This window comes from Balaenoptera physalus (genome assembly GCF_965194825.1).
Source record: "Balaenoptera physalus genome assembly, chromosome: 12".
Taxonomy (NCBI): domain Eukaryota; kingdom Metazoa; phylum Chordata; class Mammalia; order Artiodactyla; family Balaenopteridae; genus Balaenoptera; species Balaenoptera physalus.
In genome coordinates this window covers 27,137,125-27,159,235 of record NC_138897.1, presented here as the reverse complement: position 1 = coordinate 27,159,235, position 22,111 = coordinate 27,137,125, and the positions used below count along the sequence as shown (strand labels likewise).

General features: G+C 39.3%; 1 protein-coding gene across 1 annotated transcript in view; it reads right to left on the bottom strand.

Annotated features, from left to right (window-relative positions):
• The window catches only part of SKOR2 (SKI family transcriptional corepressor 2), a 50,004-nt gene that overhangs the window by 18,612 nt on the left and 9,281 nt on the right, over positions 1-22,111 (bottom strand). The window contains exons 4-6 of the mRNA XM_082415828.1: positions 12,798-12,863; positions 12,322-12,420; positions 3,274-3,341 (exon numbers count right to left, since the gene is read on the bottom strand). Of these exons, the coding sequence (XP_082271954.1) occupies positions 3,274-3,341; positions 12,322-12,420; positions 12,798-12,863 (233 nt within the window). The remainder of the gene's footprint in view (positions 1-3,273; positions 3,342-12,321; positions 12,421-12,797; positions 12,864-22,111) is intronic.

The window sequence follows — 22,111 nt, the reverse complement described above, 5'->3', positions numbered from 1 at the left end:
AGCACATGACTATTCTGTAATACATGCTTTGTAAACTTTAAATATAAAATAATTTAAACATGAAAGAATAAAATAATTTTTGGTGAATTGTTCTGTTCTCAAGGAGCAAAGCACGTAACTATATTTACTGATGAATTAGAGCATTCAACTAAAAATATTGAGAAAGTCAATAATTGTGATACCTAGCAACTTCTTGATAATCTTTAGGTATAATTTTCTAAAGACATTTTTCTCCAGTTACTTTAGCAAATACAACAAGCTGAATAAGCGACAGGATAAGTTTCTGTTCAAGTAAACTTGGGCTTGCTGCCTCAGTTCTAAAGCAGATGGTATAGTGTGAACACAGGTCCTTCCCGCACAAATATATCTCTAGCCACCAGGGCTCAAATAGTTCCACTAATAGAGGTACTACTTTGAGAAGGGGCATGCCATTAAATTGATTACTTGTATCGGCACAGCATTTTATGTTTATATGTGCATTTCATGTTTATTAAACACTTGTGCCTTATCATATCCCTATCAGGGTACTAGGTTGGACCTTACAACAGGTCCCTTTGGTTTAGAAACTGATACAATGAACTATATAGGATGAATCTTGAACTCAAGTTTGCAGACCTTAAAGCTTGTATCTGTTAGTCACAAGGACGGTGCTGTAATACGTAAGTTCCCAGCAATTCACTTGTATGCCTTCTTTTAGTAGTTTTGGTAGTAGTTACCCAGCACAAAAAAATTTGAGGAAATCAGGACCAAGCCAGGAAAATTTGGAAAAGAATTAAGAGGATTGCTACATGACAGTATCAGAGTTGGGTCAGGGGACATCCATGAGTAGTGATTAATTCAACAAATGTCTACTGATCCCTATTTGATGTTAGACACCATGCTAGGTGTTGAAGGTAGCACGAAGACCCGGGCATCTAAGGATAGGGGACACAAAAGAAGGGGGAGGAGCAGAAGGGACAAATCATGTCAATTTCACCAATTTTCATGTTGGTAGTCTGGATGCACCTTTGTGGATTTCAGGAATTATACGGTACCTACAAGGCTGGGGGAAAACATTCCAGCTCCTCCCAAAGAATTTAATTTGCAACCAGGGAAATTTACTATCTAGAGGAATATGAATTAATAACACTTGTCTAGATAAATAAATATACAAGGATAAAATATTTTGCAATACAATATAATAAAGATATTTTGTAATACCAATTTGTATCTTCCATGTATCAAATATCTCAAAAGATAAGAGATATTTTTTTATTAATACGGCCTGCTTATTACATGGATGCAATATCATTTCCTCTTTTACTAAAGAAACCAAATGTCAAAGAAAATTAAGACATTAAAATTACATAACTGGCCTTAAATAACTGGCACTGAAATAATTATTTAGTTTCCTTTCCTAATGCCCATTTTGCTATGCTCATCACCACCCAGCAGTCACACATTTTTGGTTGCATGTGTGGCAATTTTTGTTTTAAGAGTCTGAAAACGATATCCTATGTAAAATAAGTAAGGTCTTAAAATTTTATATCCTTCTACCTCTGATTCTATCTTTACATTCTTCCTTTGGACAAATAAAACAATACATAAATTCACAGCAAGTAATGAGTAGCTCTTATTATCTAGGTATCAAAAGCTAAGAAGAGTAGATACTTTTTTTTAACCCCTGTGGGGGATTAGTTTTCAATTGATTAAGAAAATCCTTCTGTTCGCCAGTGAAGTTAGGTGCAAATAAAACTAACACAAACAAAACCAAAACAAGAAGAAAGATCCTGTTTAAGAGGGTCTTATGTTGAGGTGGTTTTCAGAACTGAGAGTTGTTAACCAGCACTTGAGATCCAGGAAAACCTCAGAAGGAGGGTTAAAGTTAGAAGCAGTACTTTTAATGGAGCCCCGAGAATGGGGGAAAACATCATGAAATACAAGGCTGCTTTCAAAATGACTCTCAGCAATCTCCATTAACGCAAGCATGATTTCTCCCATGCAGAAAGGAACCATCAATAACCACCTTTCTTAAATAATCCTGACAGAAAGCTAGATGCCTGGCTCTCTAGACAAGACAGGCGGGTCTGCATAGATACATGTTTCATGGTATAAGGATAACGTGGACCAGCTCAGAAACACCAAGCAACCCAAATTATAATAATCATGCTGTGAAGAACACTAAGTAAGGATCAATGTATGTCTTTACCCAGGTGATTAAAAATATCTTATAAATGGACTTCTCTTGTGGCGCAGTGGTTAAGAATCCACCTGCCAATGCAGGGGACACAAGTTCAAGCTCTGGTCAGGGAAGATCCCACATGCCGCGGAGCAACTAAGCCTGCGAGCCACAACTACTGAGCCAGCGTGCCACAACTACTGAAGCCCACGCACCTAGAGCTCGTGCTCCCCAACAAAGAGAAGCCACTGCAATGAGAAGCCCGGGCACCGCAACGAAGAGTAACCCTCGCTCACCGCAACTAGAGAAAGTCCGTGCACAGCAACGAAGACCCAACACAGCCGTCAATGAATAAATAAATAAATAAAAAATCTTACAAAAACTAAGCAGAAATTATTTCCCCATTGTACTCATGAAAATGAGGAAGCTTGGGAGACCGCTTTCAAAGCACTAATAAATAATACCAGATGTATCTGCATGGGGACAAAGGGTGAGGAATTCAGGAAAAAGAAAAAAACAACTCAAAAAACGAAAATCATAAAACCTCACATTTATTTATCAGACATTTTCCTGTTTCCCTGTTTCTGTTTAAATAGATCTTTGTCAGTGTCAACTTTCAGACATGATTAGGATAGAGTAACACACTTCATTTGGAAAGAATTCGTTTCTTTCCATCGTCCTTCAAGTGAATTTAATTGATTAATTGTATTTATACTAAGTTCTATTGACAGCAGAGGGCCTGCTCAGGTCTGGGTGGTGGAAGGAGGGGGAAGACAAAGACAATGGCCCTTCCCTGAGCTTCTGGTGCAGCCCAGCGCTGTGTTTGGAAGTTTGCACAGCGGAAGACAATGCAGGTACCTCTGGTTCACCCTCAGAGACAATGTACACATCTGTCTATTAACACATGGTACGTACTTACATTTAGAGGAAATGTACTGACACATCTGTTTATCCTGCATCTAAGTAAATCTCTTGGCAATTAGCATCTAAACCAGTGGAGAGGGAAGTGGACCAAAGGATTTCAAGGCAAAAACACAAACAGCTTCATACATATTGGGTGGTTTGAAAGCAAACCCATCACCTTGCATTTATTTTTAAGTAGAAATGCATCTTACAATTTGTAACTGTTGCACCATTTCTTCTCGGTAGGCTAGTTCCCTTTTCATTTGATCCTGAAAATTATCTGGTAGGAGTGAGAAACAGAGAAATAAATTAATTAAAGTGCAAAATCTACTATCGGTATATTTAGTAAAAATATTACTGACAGTCCCATAGAACCGCCTCCCCGCCCTTTGGTATTTTTAAAAGTAAATACTATAGTTGTTTGAAGAGATGTTTTCTTCAAGACTGTGATTTAATCAGAATAGACAGTAAATCCTGAGAGGCTAAGGTCTACCTCTTATATTTCACAGTATCACATAGCCCATCTAGTATAATCCCTTGCACATAATAACTACTCAGGAATGTCGAGGGCAAGCATTTCTCTAGTCTTTGAACACTTGAGCCAGTCACAGTACTGAGAGCATCCACTGTCTTCAGAAGTCTAGTGCTGGTGAGGGGGTGAAGCTCAGACAAAGCCGATCATAGGAAACGTGGACCCTTGTGCACGCGAATCCTTGGGTGATAAGACGTAGGTCTGTTAGATGTGCTCGCCTGGCTTCACTGCAGCTCATCTCACGTCTAAGAGAGTGAGTGATAAATGTATTCTGACTGGACTCTCCCAACCTGCAAACTCTCCCACCCGGTAGCAGCCTTATCTTACGTCCTCCTTGGGCCTATGTGGTTCTACAGATCTTGCCTCAATCTGAGAAGGAAGGAACTTTAAGACATATTGTGCAAAATATCTTTGCCATTCTACATATTGATCATTTTTATTGTATTTCCAGAAAGGAATGACTTCCTAATGTGCATCTTGTTCTTTCATCCTTTCCATTGATCTTTTTTAAAGTGTGGACTTGGCTAACTTCAGCTTTTTCTGCTTTAAATGAGAAATTAGCATGATTTCATATGAATCTGTGGTGGATGGTCAGGGCAGTGGCTTGAAGAAACCAGAAACTCTGTCATCATCTCTTCTCTCCCTTTCATCTCTACAGCCAACTGGTGTGTGAGTCCTGTATATTCTACCTCCATCCTCTCCTCTCTTTGCCATTGTTACCTCCCGAATGCAGACACCTCTTCCCTGAAAAGTTTCCCAACTGACCATCTGGCCTCCAAATCCCTTTCATTCTCCTGCTTAAAACTCTGTGATGGTTTCCCATCGCTTTCAAGGTAATAAACCCTTTACCACTCATGAGATTCTGGATACTTAGAAACTAAAAACATTGTTCTTTTTATTTTTTTGATCTATCTTTCTACACTATTTGAATTCCTTCCCCAACTTCAAGCATGTATTTTTAACTAATTAATTTTAAAAGACCTTTTTAAAAGAGCAGTTTTAGGTTCACAACAAAATTAAGAAGAAGGTACAGAGATTTTCCATATACACTCTGTGCCTCCCCCCCCACCCCACACAGCCTCCCCCATTATCAACGTCACTCACCAGAATTTGTTTCCACGGATAAACCTACATTGACACCTCATTATCACCCAAAGTCCATAGTTTACCTTAGGATTCACTCTTAGTGTTGGACATTCTATGGGTTTGGACAAATATATAATAACATATGTCTGTCATCACAATATCATACAGAGTATTTTCAATTCCCTGAAATCCTCTGTGCTCTGCTTATTCATTCCTCCCGTCCACTCCACCCCTAGCAGTCATTGATCTTTTTACTGTCTCCATAGTTTTGCCTTTTATAATATACATATTTTTAAAAAGACCCATTTCCTACTCTCACCTCAGAATTTGATGTGAAAGTTACTGTAATAAAGGTAAGCCTGTGGTACTATGCAAGGGTCAAGGAAGGAGCCCTCATTCCCTTGGAGGGTTAAGCAGGAGGAAAAGCTTGAGGAGGTGTGATCAGCGTTCTTCGCTAAGATGTGGAGGCGGAAGTAGGGAACAGCAAGTGGCTCAGCTGGTTGCAGCAAAGGGGGTAGAGGAAACTCCTTCCACCACATCGCCCACCAAACCACCCTCCAGTCTGCACATGCACTGCACTCCCAGCCACTCTGTGTTTGCCACTGCTGTGGCCTGGCCCTTACAGCAAACATCTCCCTTTTCTTTGAAGTCCAGCTCAAATGCTCTGTCTTCTGAAACGTTCTCTCCAATTCTCCTGCCCTCTCCTGCCAGAACTAGCCACGTTTCTCTTGTACTCCTCCAGAACTCTGTACATACCTCTGTTGATGCATCCATAATCCGTACTATGATTAGTTGTTATACATCTGTCTCTCAGTGAAACAGTGAGGACAGGAAGATAAGTTTTAGACACTTGTAAAATTTCCAAAGCCCACCACAGGGCCTGGCACACAGCAGGGGCTAGTTAATGAATGAGGAATGAATAGAACAATGAAGTACCCACCAGAAGGTCTGGATTCTGCCTTGGACAGTAATTACCCCCCTCTGGAGGCTCAGACCCTTATCTGAACAAACAGGGTGTGGAACGATGTGCTCTGTAAGGTCCTTTCTTGCTCTACTGCTTTAAGATTTGATGACAAGGTAAACTGATTTGGTTGGGCTCCACACACCCAGTTCTGTCTTTCCTGTGCTGGAAAATGGGGAGTGGGTAATTTTGACTTATACTGATAAAAATTAGAAGTCAGGTACTCTATGAGGGGCTGGCACCCACCTGCCACCTCAGGATGCCCTGGAGGTGGGTCAAAGCCCATAGGCTGGGTACAAGGCCACAGGAGCCAGTGCTCCACAAACTGCCCTGGTTCCAGTGCCCTTGGCCCCGTACCTGGGCCAGAATACCTTCAGAAGATCAGTGTGTTTTCCAGACACCAGAGCACATCCCAAGCAGGTCTCCCTCTGTGAAGGAGAGAACTGCCCTCTGAACCTCAGCAGCTTCTTCTGGCCCTCTCGGGCTCCGCAGTGCCTCTGATCAAGGTGATGCTGAGGTGGGTGGGAGAGGAAGGGCTGCCTGAAGCTGGCTGTGGCACCTCCCTGGCATCCCAGGAGAGTCTGATGTTGGAGAAGGAAATAGCTAAGGGTAATCTGGAGTGGAATGCTGATAACTAGTCCTTACTTAATTCATGCTCATTGCTCTACGATGGCACACAGTACAATTCTTTAAGTTAAAGTGGAAAAAAAATGAAGCTGTTAAAGTGCCGGAAAAATGGTGAATATTTTTATAAAATTGGAGTGAGGAAGGGCATCAAAGACAAAAAGCAAACAGGAAAGACTTACAGATTTGATTAGATAAAAATTTAAAACTTTGGTATGACAATAAACACAAACACAAAACACCATAGTCAACATTTAAAAATGGACAGAGACAAAAGAATATTTGCAACATGACAAAGAATTAATATTTTAGTATATAAAGAGTTCACATAAACCAGAAGAAAATGAACATGTCAAAAGAAATATGGGGAGAGAATACGTGGGCATTCACAAAACCTACAAATGGATGACAGACATGTGCAAAGTGTTCAATATCCCTAGCAATGAAAGAAAAGGAAATAATATGAGGCACCACTTTTTCCATTTAAGTTAGCAAAGATCTAAAGAAAAGATGATACGTGGTGTTCCAAGGATGGAAGTATAAATTAGTGCAACCTTTCTGGAAAGCAGCATAAAATTATGTATCAGGAGCTTTGAAAAGTTCATACTCTAACAGAAATTCTTTTAGGAGTTTATCCTAAGGAGATGATCATGGATTTGTACAAAGATTCAGTAACAACGATGCCTAAAACTTGGATAAACTTTAATGTCCAATATACGAGTGCATTTATAGACTGCTAGGTAGTCTTGAAAAGAAGCTCATGTTAAGTGAAAAAAAGGAGGGTAAAAACTGGTGCGTATAATATTTCATTTTGTTTAAAAAATGATTTAATATGCACTAGAAAGGCTGAAACTCCAAAATGTTAACATTGGTTTCCTCTAGGTGACAGGATTATGGGTGATTTTTATTTTCTTTCCTTTATATTTCTGTATATTTAAACTTTTCTACAAGAAGCATGTGTATAACTTTAGAGATATAAAGATTGTTAATTGGCAAGAGAAAGAAAAACTAAAAGTTTTGCTATGTTCTAAGGTTGATGAAGACACAATTTAACTGGAGATGAAAAAATCATTAAGCTGTTTTATCTAATGAGAATCACTTGAAACCCAACTATTTTTGGAAGACGATAGCATAAAAGGAGGTGGCAGAGAAAAGCACTGAAGGCTGTGCTCTGCAAACGTGGACAGTTTGAAAAGCCAAAGAGTTTTTCAAACAGCAACGAAAAGTATCCAGCCTACATACCCGGCACTAGAAATAAGAAGAGAACTCATATGGTAGATCTAGTTCCCCTGGTACAGCCTACTCATCAAGCAATAGGCTTTGGGGCTTATTTCATTTACATAGTCTTTATTTTGCTCTCACTGCTTTTAAACAACGACAGAGACTTTTGATCTGTACCATGTTTTAGAATCCCCATCCCTCCTTCTCCAGAGGATGCTACAACAAAGAGAGAGGAAGGAAGGATGGAAACCACTGAACATAGAATGAATCTAGTAACAACCACAGGTGAAAGATGGGACAACCATATTCGGGTAGATGAAATGTAGTTTGTTTTTAATAAGAAGTAACCTTAAAAGTAACTTGGAAACGAAACTTTTTATAAAAATCTAAAACGATGACATGATCAAAATCTACCAGTTAAGTTTTTCACAAAACCCCAGTCATTAGGTCTTCCCTGTTGTAAACCACTGGCCTTTCCACTTGGTTCTCTCAAGTGCCATGAATTTGTCATCATACCTGCAAATCCAAGGACTCAACTCATGAGTCCTTGCTAATCTCCTTTATCAGTGACCCAATCTCATCTTCACTGTCAGTTTTAATCTCTTCGAATACGACTCCAATATTTATATCAATCATTGATTGCGAGTACGTCATGTTCCCACAATTTGCTGCATGTGCAGCAACAGAAGACTCTTTCCTGAAATTATTTACAACACTGTCGGGTAGAGGGTGAAAGAATCAGAGAGGAGTGAACACAAAACACCCACGGAACTAGAAATAAACACAGGAGGACTTCAGCACAGAGTGCATACTGCAAGAGTGGGAAGGCTTCCTGGAGGTGGCAGAACTTGAGCTGTGTCCCAAATGATGAGGAGCTCCTAGACAAGGGAGGCATTTGGACTAGAGAAACGCAGGGCGCAGAGGTGGAAAGGGAGGGGCGAGGGCGGTCCGCAGGGTAAGTGGAACTGAGTAGGGGGAGAAGTGGAAATAAGCCTGGGTGGGCCGATTATGGAGGGTTGTAAAAGTCAGTCAGGAGTTAGATTAGACGCGATATGGTCAGCAACAGGGAATCACTATAGTGAGTGGAAGATGTGGTGCCAAAGGCAGATTTTTAGGAAGGCAGGGCTAATAGCAGCGAGCAGAAAGGGCTGGAGTGGGGAAGGGAGGTGAGGACCCAGGGCACCCCGCAGCAGCGACACAGGAGAGGGAGAAGGTGAGGGCCTTCTCCATTCATGGCCTCATCCAGCAACCCTTTGGCAGGTCCCAGTCAGGCCTAGGCTCCGAGGTTATACAGATGGCCAGTGGCAAGAGAGTAAAATGAATGAAAAACTACAGCAAAGGCCTGAATACTGTAATAAAGGAAGGTGCAGGGTGTTGGAGGAGAAGGGAGGAAGGAGAGATTCACTAGGGAAGGCAGACACAATGTGATGGCTAAAATGACTTCTGGATTTGCAGCCTCAAAAAATGATCAGACCAGTCCTTAGTGGGAGAGCTCGGAATGGTGGCATCCTGGGGGCAGGGTCTCCAACCATTTATTCCTGTCCAATTAAACATGACTGTCATTGCAGGATGTGGGACCAGCTGTCCTACTGTCATCTCAGTGACCTTGATAAAGATGAAGCTCCTCCTCATCCATGTCCTCCAAACTCTGATTTCTACCCAGTCTAGATTACATTTCTCCCACCTTCCCTCAGGATCCCCTCCGGAGCTCTCTTCTCATGTTCTACCCAGTTGGTCAACTAAACGGATTGTCTCGTATCAAAACAAGTTTCACTGCCTGTTTCATCCTCTATAACTACAGCCCAGGAAAGCTCTAGAAGTTCTGATTTCTAATATCAGCTGGTTTACAATAAAGCCCCTGCAGGAACGTACGTATTACCCTTAAAATGGTAACAGTAGCAGCAACTCACATTACTACGGATCAGTCACTAGTCACTATGCGAAACACTTTATACATTTAATCCTCTCTGCAACGCCACGAGATGGGTAGTAGTATTGTTCTACAGTTGAACAGGGGGTTAGGTAACTTGCCTAAGGTTACTCAGTGAGGGAGTCGGTGTCCAAACCTGGAGACCCCGCTACTAGCCGCCAGGCTCTCTGCTGCCTCCACCTGAACGGTAAATGCCTGCTTGCTCTGCGGTGTGAGCTCCTTTCCTCCTCCCTGCATTTCCCCATCAGAGTCTTGCAGCTCTGGAAGCCTCTGTCCAGCAAGTGGAGAGACTTGCTTGGCCTTCCTCCTCCTCCCAACCTCTGCCCACAGAGTATGGAGGCTTGCTTTCTCCCCCTCCTCCTCTTCCACTTTCCTCCCTCCCCCACCTCCTCCTTCTCTTCCTCCTCCTCCTTCCTCTCATCTTTATCCTCACTATTCTGTGCCACAGGTCATCACTCACTCCCAAAGCACAACAGGAGAAGCTGAGAAGTTTGGACCCATTCTAGAAATGCTTTTCGAGAGCTCGATGCTAATAGTTTCCTCTTCCTCCCCCTGCTTCGTCATCACCATCACCATCACTGCTGATGTTATCGAGCACTTATCCTGTGCTAGGGATGTGCTCAGACCTTCACGTGGATCCTTGCATTTGGTCCTCATCTTCCTGTGGGACAGGAATGATCTGGCCCACTTTACAGTTTCCAAGGTCCTACAGCCATGAGGTAGCAGAGCCACAAAGTATCTCAGGGTATTTTGAGCCTGGGTTCCTAAGTGCCACAGGTGACAGCTTCGCTTAGGTCCCCAGTGCTCTAAGTGAGCTGGGTTTGAAGTGTTGTGACTGTGAGTCCACATCCTAGTGAAAAGCTCTTGCTGGGATTCCTCTCTGCTTCCTTCTGCTGCGGCTTTACAAAGTTCCGTCCTCCTGTTTCCATCTGAGCGAATCTAAATCTGTCTGCCAGCCTCACGGCCTCTCACATTTAGTTAACAAGCACATAATGTGCATTTGCTATTTTCACTGGTGTGAAATTAACTGCCTCTTTGTGGTGTGTCTAAACCACGCATTATTCAAACTTGGGCACCACTTCCTTGGTCAGTGGAGTACACTGTAGATAAAAAAGGGCAAAACTTTTCTGTTGCTGTTTAATTGAAGTGTTTCACATACGTGGCAATCACTGAGGATTCATTTTAAGTCACACCAAAAGGATGAGTGATGGGTCTGAATGGAAACTGGACAGTTGTACTACAACATCCTAACTTTTTAAGAAACAGAAACATGTACTTGTTGTATGGTAGAGTAATTAGTAAGAAAATGTATAAATTACTTAATTCCTTAAAATGATTGATCAGCTTTTATTAATGGGATAAATTATGGCTACACTGGTTTCACATGGAGTTAGGTGGATACTTTGGGGATTCAGTGGGATTTGGACTCACTCTGCTGGATCTGCAAACTCAACAATTAGATAAACATCAGCTTAGAAGGGACACAAATCACTCAGTGTCTGCTCATCGCTGCAAGGAACTGTGTAGTCTTTTTTAAGATGTGGTTTTAGAAATGAGAGAATCCTGGATCCCTTGGAAGCACCTGTTTTTCAAGGTTTCAAAGATATTTTTAATATGTTTCTCTTTTTCTTGAAGCTACAAATGTCATGATGATACCAACACACTATCAAAAGCCACTGGCCATTCTCCTCCCTTCCATCTTGTTCTAAGCCTCAGCAAGCATTCTCCAAATTCAAAATACTGACGCATCGTGAGCTCCAAACCTCCCTTGCGGATACTGACAGATCACAAACTTGACCGACCCTATCACTCCTTGGGGCCAGAACTCTCTTCCATCATGAGTCCTTTTCACTTTTATCCCTGCTAAGCAGTCTGGTGGAACTTAGTTTGACATGTTACCAGGAACCCAGTAATATTCAAAAATGCTACCTGAGAGGGCATGTCTTTCAGTTTGTGCTGATGATTACATTTGAGAAGCTCTGACGAGTGCAGACCTTTGTGCTCATACTATTAAAATTGTCACAATTACTGAAAAATCTTTTTCTGGATGTTTCCCTATGGCTCTACCACAGGAACTACCAACATGAGTTTTGTGATGTCTGGATTAAAAAACAAAGGGCACTCACTGACATTCTAAAAAAGTGTCCCTGAAAAAATTAATACTAAATGTATATAATTTAAAATATGACTAAATGAAACTTCAAAAAGCTTGAAAAATACTACTGTGATGTATTTGTCCAAATGTGATTCAGAACACGACAGGTGAATTTTAGAAATCTGGACACCTATCATAGGTCTTTCTGAAATTCCAGGACTCTGGGAGTAGAACCAATAGTTTTTATGCTACAGTTTCTCTTGCCACCAAATTTGGAATGGAATTTTAATACTAAATATGGATGGAGAATCCCAAACTACTAAAATTATACTAATTTTAATTAATAAAATATGTGTACATTGAATTGTTAAATTTTAAATCTTCATATCTCAAGCACCAGGCAGCTCTCTAGCACTATCTGAGAATAAGAATTGTTCTTTTGTTTTTCCTACCTTAGAGAAAAAAATACCTGAGTAATTCTTTTGTTTTAAAAAAATTAATATTTCTGACTATTTAACTATATCTACATATTTAATGGTATATTCACATACATGTTTTAAATGTACACAATACATATGCACAGATACACATATACCAATAGAATAAACACCAAAAGGTTCTTATAAGAAATTTTGTCTGTCAGCTGATTCAAAGCATAAATAACAGGCTAAAATTTCCAAATACTCTGAGACCACCGGAAGACCCTGCGGTACTTTGTGTAATCACTTAATATTTAGAAGCCTATCCTTATGCCTAATAATAGAAATGTCATCAAATATCATAAGGCAATGAAATAAAAGTGATTTCTTACTGAATACTGGGAAAGATGTATTTCCTTTTAACACCTGGAATTCTTGTTCTAGTCGTCTCCGCAAATCTATTTGTTCAAATAAAACCTTCTGAAGTTCTTCTAATAAAGAAAAAAAGAAGAGTCATTTTACTAATCTTTACAAATAACTCTCCAGAGAACTGTTATATATGGCAATCTATTATAAGACAAAATATTTTACCAGTTTAAAAAGTGTCGCATAGACATAGGATAGATTTTGTGCAGAAATCCATGAATATAAATCAATGTAATGTATTATTTTAAAGTATTATTTTACAGTGTCATGTATTGATTGATATGTATGCATTAATCTCGATTATATCCACCCCATGGTCCATATATTATTCATATGTTGCTTGTCAAGCTTAAAATATAGTATAGAACAAAAATATCCTCCTATTATCTCTTTAGTCTTTTAAAGCTAAGAGAAGTTCTACAGAATTAAAACTTTTCTTTACCTTTCCCCATATTTTCTACATCCTTTCTGAGTGAATGAGGTGAATTCGTCTCTTGTGTGTGTTCACCTTTAAAAAAAAAAGGAGAAAAAAATATTAGTTTTGTGTAGGCTATTTTCTGCAAGTTGTTATTTTCACTTTCTATTAATATCTACAAAAGAGTTTTTTTAATATAACTTCAAGGTGGAAGTCCTCGGAGCCAAATGTTGTCCTCATTTACTCGTGTATCATTCCCCTGAACCATGGAGGCGAGTGACAGAAAATGAGGGCGGAGTCCACCTAGACTGTGACGACAGCTCCATGAAAGCAGACTCCTGATGTCAGCCTCCCTCCCAGCCCCTACCACTGCCCAGCCTTTACAACCCAGCTAACTGCTAGAAGGGCAAAAGAGGAGGTTGAACAGCTGACATTTCTGGGAGAAATCTGATCAGACTCCCTCTCCTTCTAGAAGTGAAGATTTTATTGGGAAGGCGCCCAAGACCATGGAAGCAGAAGCCTCCAGCCTTCTTGGGCCACCAAAATGTGGGGTGGTGAAAAAGAAGTGGGAGGAGGCTTTAGCTGTCCCTGGGAGAGAAGTTATGAGCCTGGAGTGGTCTCCTAATAATTGATAGTTTTTTAAAAAGAAATCAACCTAAAAGAAAGAAGTGAAATAAGTTATGTTACTTTGTAATAGTCATATGCTTGCTGATGATAGTTTCTTAACTACTTGTCTTCAACCAGTATAAACTGTATTGTGGATAGAAGTTAGATTGCTGTTCTTACCTGTTTTGCTTCTGTGCTAACTAGAATGATGACAAGCTAAGAAAATGTATATATCTACAGTCATAAATTGAGTCTATATAATCCAGAAAACATAAACAAAGCAAAGAAATGCAATCATTCAGCTATCAGAATTTTAAAAAGTTTCAACTTGTTATCTGCAATTACCCACATAATTTAATTAAGCTTTCCGTTTTCATCTATAGAGATATGGCAGTGCAGACAAAGGTGCTCTGAGAAGGTTTCCTCTATCCCCCTCCCCTGCCCCCCAGGTTAGCTCTTCCATGTCCTTGGTGCCGTTTGCTTCCAGCCTTCTCCACCTACTAGGCAGGCTACCTGGAGGCGGGGCTCTGTCTTTTCTGCATGGCCAGTGCCTTGCACAGTGCTAGACACATACTCATATTCAATAACGTGTCTTCAGCTGTCACTGAAAGGGACCCTAGGAGGTCGCAAATTCTAAATCATAGCACAAGGTAGATGCATTGTTTCAATTCTGTTCTCATATCTTTTCATTTCCCTTCCTCAGCAAGAAATGGAGTGAAATGGTCCCGGGCACTTCCAGGAATACTGGGGAATTTCATTGTCAAGGGAAAAATTTCTGCAAAGAGGGAAACAGAATTTCTTCCCAAAGTGTCAGGCTACAATATCAAGGATGGACAGAAAAGTCCTCAACATGATATTATAAATGGTGATTCTGCAGTCCACATGATGACTGTCAGGCATATGTGTGTGCAGGTATGCATGTGTGCATATGTGTGTATGAAAATACAAATGTACAAATATTCCCAAGCATGTGCACAGTTATGGGAAGGCACTTCCTCTGGCTCCCCATCATCAGCACAACAATATCCAGGGCATCCTGAGTTCCTTAATGGCAGCCATTTTCTGTACTATCTAGATTATATTTGCACAAACTTATTCTCATTTTCATCTTGGACATGACCGCTCTCTGTAGGCTTTTGAACATTAATACCTTGGCTTTCTTCTCCATATAATAAATAATGAGGAAATACCGGTGAAGCATTTTAAATACAGACCTCAACGTAATTCCTATAAACTACTATTATCTAAAAGAAGAGTAACACAAAGGTTGATAACAAATCGTAAATGTATAAACCAAGAATCATGATATTTTTATATGAAGATAAATGCATATTATGTGCAGTTTTACCTATGTTTACTTTAGTCTCAGTTAACCAGATGTTAAATGCATAGATGTTTCATACCCAGATATAATATTGAGGTTGAACAAGAAAAGAAATGAGCATGCACACATCTCTGAATCTATCTACAGAGCATGATGAGATTTTATCATTCTACAACTTTCCTAACCCATCAAGACATGATTTAAATGAGATAGTTTCTGAATAGGCAACTCTAGAAGCCATTTCCTTATCACATTATAGACCAGCTTCTTTTTGACCTACTAGTGTATTTTGTGGACTGTTTACCTTATATTACATTTCAACTAGATAATTAACTTAAAAAATTAAAATAATATATGTAAAATTGCATTTCTTTTCTACTTCACAGTTAGGAGGTTTACATTGGTATGAAGCATTAAACAAATAGCTAGTAAATAAAACTATATTAACCACAGGCGAATCTACCGATGACATTAATAACATGTTTTTCATCCGCTTTGTGAAGGATTAATTAATATTTTACATGTGTCTATTTTAAACAGGTATTTTGCTGCAACTTCTCAGAAAATCTGTCAGTTTTGGGCTTAGAAGATTCAAATTTCTCACTTGCAAAGGGTTTTAAAAAGTGGTTCAATATTAGGTAAATAAGGAGCACAGAAGCTTCAGCTGCCCTTTGTGTATCTTTCACTGGACCGTTGCCTTTTGCATATTACTAATCTGTGAAAACCAGATTGTTAATGGTGGTTAAAGATGACCTCTGGGAGCCTGGATATGTTTGTTCACTATTACTGCTAATGTTTTCCATCTGGTTTAAAAAAAAAAAAAGGCAGTCTAATACTAGATTAAATAAATGAGATTTAGTTGACAATGAGCTTTCCCTTTTTATAAATATTCCATCAGGTTAAATGCATTTTACTTTTCCAAAATTAATGAATGCATTTGGAGAAATCCCCAAACTAAAATTCTTACTTTCCTTCCCATTATATTCCCCCTTTAAAAAAAAAGTGACAAAAAGGCCAGGGTGGAGGAGGGCCATAGAGATCTCAACTGGAAAAGAAAATAGCTGAGTGGCTTAAAGTTGGAGAGTGATGGATAATCAGGGCATAAAATGCATCCAGTGGACTGATGAGATGAGGACCTGCTGCTCAGGGATGAGTCCACACCAGTTCTCCACAAGCACATGTTCGCAGGGCCAGTTAACTGTGACCTGCATCGTTGCCCATGAATCCTGCTCGCCCCGGGGGGGCAGAGGCAGTGTGATGCCACATCAGAGAAACTATACCTCCGCTGAGTGCAGCAGGGAGCCTGGAGCCACATGGTCCCTGCTTCCCTGGTCTCTCCAGGGTCCTTTAGGACCAGGTGGTCCCACATCCCAGGGGAATGCACCACCCCACCCTTGGATCTGCCCTTACACAGCCATCAGAAATTGGAAGTACAAGAGGGATGGATGTGAGAATACACCATGCCAAAGCAGACATGAGCAGTAAATAGCAGATGAAGGGGAGACTGGAATATCCAAAGGGGGAAAAAAAAAAGACCAAAACACCCAATAGATTCACCAGCACTACGTTTCAAGGCACAACGGTAATGACTTTCTCTTAAACATTATGGCACACCTCTGCTCGAGAACCTGCAGTGTTTCCCCACGGTCTACATTGCAGAATCCACTCAACTCCTCCCCGGGAGACTCCAGGTTCTCCTGTAACCTTGTCCCATTCAGCTCAGCCAACCTGTATTTCTCTGTCACTAAGCACAAACCTTTTACCCAAAACAGACTTTTATTTCTCACATCTGCTGGCTCTGCTTTATGTTGTTTCTCTTCCCTAAGGTGTCCCCCTCCTCTCCCCATCCACCCAAAATCAGAAAGCCACCCAAGTGTCATTTACTCTTTCATAAAACCTTTCCCAACTTCTGCAGATGCCACTGATCTGTTCCTTCCTGGGCTGAAGTTCTAAGTCCTTATCATCTTTACTCTGCCACCTTGTACCCAATATTCTAGTGCTTCACCTATGCTAGTCTGATCTTCCCCAGCTAGAAAATCTGCTTTCTGAACGCAGAGAGATCCTGCCCTACAGGTAACCCCCATCACCTCTACCTTAGGGAGGGGTACAAATGTATTCCACACACACTTGTTGTACTTCATTTAATCCAATTTGGTTTGTGAAAGAAATACAAACTAATGCTATTGTAAATCCTCAGTTGTCATAAAGTTTTTAAAGCACTAACTCATTCCTACGAACGAACAAGCACATTTTGATCCATTGTATGGTCTAAGAATTACTCTATGTTTTCAGTTTACTGGGGAAGTTTGTGATTGTTTCCATTTTTGTTCCTATCTGACATTTTGAAAATTTCTTTCAGGGACAAATAAAACTGTAGCACTGAATGTTAACTGAGACATGAAAATACTAATTCACGTATGTGTCTGCCGTGGCCTCCAGCAGCAAAAATACCTTACAATTTTTAAAAGCTCACTTAATTTTAAGAGCCAAATGAGTAGGTCAGATGACCTGTTCTGTTGGTGGTCATGAGATGGGAGGAGAAGTTGATTAAAAGATATTACTGTTCTCAAGCTAAACTTGAATTCAATAAATAAGATCATTTAAGTATTGTACCCTGTATGTGTATAGGGCATCAAAGTATATAGGGTACAATATAAAATGCCTGACATTGGACGAAGAGTAAAAATTTTAGCATTCACCCATCCCTTCTATGGCAATACATCCTCCTTCTTTCTCCTTTCAATCCCACTCCGTTTCCTACCCCTTATCTTGGCTGTCTCCCTTTTAAAGTCTCCTTTGAGCCTGCAGCCAGCACTCAGGGGCGCTACCCCAGCCTGCAGCCCTAGGGGCTAGCAAGTTGCTTGTCATTGAAAGGCCCTCTCTGTTCCCCCAGGATTGTTGTTGACAACAACTGATGAAAAACATTTGGAAAAAATGCATTTCAGAAAATGCACACTGAAGGGCAAATTTAGTCAATGAAACTATTTTAGTTTGGGGCTGTGTCTATACATGAGATTCACATGGATTCTAATATTTAGGTGAGGAATAAAAAACTTCAGTCAAACATCCAGATGTTTCCATAGTTCATGGGGACTCGTGCTATCGCATGTGTTCTAGTGCAGGGGAGCAGACCCTGGAAAGGAAGGCAAGATCTGCGTGCGAAGCTACCAACAGTGTCTGCCCACAGTTCCCAGGGCACTGTCATGCCCTCAGGGCTGGGCTGAGGGCCTGCCCTCTGCCTCCCAACAGCCTCAGCACAGGCTTGGCCTCTGTTGATCAAGAGAGACTCCTCTTATATACGTTTAACTCCCAAACAAACACTGAATTTTAATAATTAATCTTAGTTTTATAATGTGACTTAATTTAAAATTTCTAGAAGTTTAATTTTCTCTTTCCCTAACAATCTACCTTAGAGGTACAAGTTGGATGGGGTCAAAGTTAATCTACATTTTGTATAACTAGTACATTGAACAAGAACCAAAATTTAGCACAACGTATGGTTTAGAGAGGTTTTTAAGAACATTTTGCATTAAGGCATTAAAAAATCAATTACACAGAAAGCAAAGTTAAGTAATTTTCTCCTCTATCAGTGGGACATGGACTTCTGTTAATTTCTTGGTGTTAAATTCTACATTAAACTCTTCCCCTGTGATGTCTGGCACAGTAGTGAGGTCATAGAACACAAAAGAAAATCAATATCACTGGAGAGGGTATGCTACAAAATGAACTAACTAAATATTAACTCCATTAGCCAAAAAAGGGAACAAGAGCAAGATTAATATTTGTGGGTTTATAGTTAACTAAGAATTACAACAAAATTTACAGTTCACAATCAGAATGTATCGTGAGTTGCATACACATTGCTTCTTGAATCAGTATATCAAATTTCGTTGATTAGTGAATTGTGAGTTCATTTAGAATTCTCTTAAGTTTTAGAACTTGTGTTGTCAATTAATGCTATTTTTTATTTTTTTCTGAAGAGTTTTTTATTGTCCTTCTCTATCTCCTTGATTTTCATATAAATTATTAAAAACCACAAGAAGGAAAATGTTTCCATAAATAAAAAGAAATTTATATTTGAAATATGGGGATTAGTTAATTTTGAATACATATATTTAAATACCTCAAAATTCGTTGTTCATAAAAATGTCAGTAGTAATTTAGAGGTGGATAAACCGAGGCCAAAGTACTTAAAGGGTTTACCCAAAGTCATCTAGTAAGTGAGAGAATTAAAACTCAGATCTACTAGTCTGTGCTTTTTAGAATTTTTCTTCTTCTTCTCTTACTTTTTTTTAAAAAAAATCATAAGCATGTTCTAAAATAGAATGGAATAATAAATCAGAGCGCCTCATCTGCTATATATTCATGAGAAGTGTAACTGCTTCTTACTATTCTCAGAAATCCATCCATAGCATATTAAGTACACTAGAGAATCATACCAGTGAAAATCAAATTGATTTGAAAACTTCTATACTTATAACAAGATGCAGCCACTCTCAGAGTCCAATGGTTCTGGCGTTTCTACAATGAAAGGGATTGGAATTGAGGATGACTCCACTTTACGTGATTTCCTTGACCTGCAATAGCTTTCAGCTGTCTCACCAGCTTACCCCACTGCATTCAATTTCAAATCACTTAACTTCACTAAAGTTATTCAAAACGGATATGCAAAGCCTTACTCTGGGATTGCAAGCAAAATGCTGTCATTTATATTTTTGGGTAGGTAATATTTTGACCAAACTGCCATCCCCCTAATCTATATTACTTGGCTTTAAAGCAATGGGTCTTATTTTAAAGAGACCTACAGATAAAAGTTCTGGCTTCTGGGGGATTTTGGCTGCTTGAAACTTTAGGTTTGGTCCCTCTAATTATAAAGAAGTATAATATCTGCTATGAGTAAGGTTAATGACCATTAACAGGGAGGTTTTTATAAAAATCATTAAAAAATGTAATCTTTTTGAAATCGCTGAAAAGTAACAGTTACCAATAGGGCTGAAAGGTTGAAGAAAGGCCAAACTTAATTAAAATGATGAACTAAAAAAATGAACTGGAACTAAATATTGTTGCTAAACTGAATTTGTATTAGGGATAAATTAAGCAAGTACCTATCATTTAAAGATAAGTCTGTATCTTTACTTGTTTAGAGAAAGGTCAGAAATTTCCTGATAAACTATATTTATGATTGTCATGGGAGTGAAAAATTCATGTAAAAACCAAAAATTGGGGCTTCCCTGGTGGTGCAGTGGTTGAGAATCTGCCTGCCAATGCAGGGGACACGGGTTCGAGCCCTGGTCTGGGAAGATCCCACATGCCGCGGAGCAACTGGGACCGTGAGCCACAACTACTGAGCCTGCACGTCTGGAGCCTGTGCTCCGCAACAAGAAAGGCCGCGATGGTGAGAGGCCCGCGCACCACGATGAAGGGTGGTCCCCACTTGCTGCAACTAGAGAAAGCCCTCGCACAGAAACGAAGACTCAACACAGTCATAAATAAATAAATAAATAAATAAATAAAAGAACGTGAATTTCTTTAAAAAAAAAAAATCAAAAATTGCATACTGATTTATTAGGTAGTTAGAAAAGACATTTCATTCTTCTGTGTTATACTGTATATGCACAGAAATAAAACACTGATATTTTCCTATAATGATGATTGAATTAAACGTTGGCTAAAGGGACATATGGTTATATAAACCTTTTTGGATGTTATATTGTGTAGACTGCTATTATAGTATTCATACTGCCTTACACCTTATCTGTCCCCTCCTTTGGATTGAAAGCAACTTGAGAGCAGGGACTGGCGTTGTTTCTATCTCTGAATCTCCAGAGCCTAGCAAAATACCTAGCATACAGTAGGTATACTGAAATATTTGGGGAGTAATTGAGTAAATAAACAAATGAATGCTATCATGTACATGTGGAAGTTAACAGTTGTTACATGGGGAGAAGTAGCTCCATTCACCAGCAAGGTGTTCCAGATAAAGCATTCTACTGCTACCACTACAAAGCAGTTCATCACAAGGCTTCATAATCTCTTTGGCTCAACTGGATTTTTGACACTTTGCTAAATGAACAGATTCTTGGTGTCTGATCACAAGTAAATACATTAATACCAAAACATAGGCCAATTGGGTGACCATTTTGGAATTTTCTCAAATGTGCATTCCCGTGTGAAGACCATGAGCTGATCTTTCCTACAAGCAAGGACAGTTGAAGGTACAGCAAGTCCTACAACGACCCAAACTCCTTAACACTTTCTGGTGTTTAAAATATCTTCTCTGCAGGCTCAGCAAAGGAACTATGAGGGTGAAATTCTTGTGACCCAAGATTCCAAGATAAATTTAACAAAATATACTCTTCACCCAAACATTTGTTCATGTCAATAATATATTTTCATCCTTTCCACGTCCCACCTGTCTCACATTCAATACAGGATAATAATAATGTGATATAACCTACTACTTACATACTTCTCTGAATAATGTGAGAATGAAATTGTAATACGGAATATCAATGTGGAGCAAGTTTCTCTGGGAATCTGTATCAAATTAATTATTGTGAGGGAGGGACTAGTAATACATCAATAGCATGACTAGGTGTTATTACCAACATAACTATTGACTGTACTGCCCTGAGCTCCAGACACCGTGGAATTTTTATGTGAACACCGATCCTGACTATACTTTTATTTACATCCTTTTGACATTTGTATTTCCATCTGAACATCAGACAACAGTGGATTCTGTGGTTTTTGACCCACTCTGGCTATCATGCTTGGGGTTCTAATGACTTTTTTAGGGTTTATTGAACTTACTAAGTATGGGGGAAACAAATCCCTTCCAAGGCCAGGAGGAACTTGTTTTCAAATGGAAACAGCCCAGCCATCCAAATCGGAGGAAGATGAAGAAGAGAAATTCAGTTTTTAACAAATCTATAGAGACTATTCATGTACACGAAATGAAAAGAATATAATTCAGTAAAGAAATCAGTATGTTCTAATACATTTAGATTTCTAATGGGTATACACATTTGTTGAAACGTTAACTTAAATTTTTTATGATAATTATGAATACTAGCTGTTAAGTGCAAGGTAGGAAATTAAAGTTCCTAAAAAGATGATTTTAGACTGTGAAGTTTGGATTTTCTCATTAAATCTATGGAAACTATTTTAAATTTAACAACTTAAACATCAAATTGTCCCCTAGTTTTGTACAAATCATTGATACCCCTTAAAAAACTACATACATTTTACATCTTTTATAGAATATTTATAAAACTTTATTTTTATTTTCTTTAAAATTTGCACCCAAATAGAGTAAGAGTTTAGCCCAAGGAGACTTCTAATGAGTTATGCTTTAGCGAAATGAAGTCTGGTGTGAATTATTCTCTAAATGTGTTATTTTATATTAAAT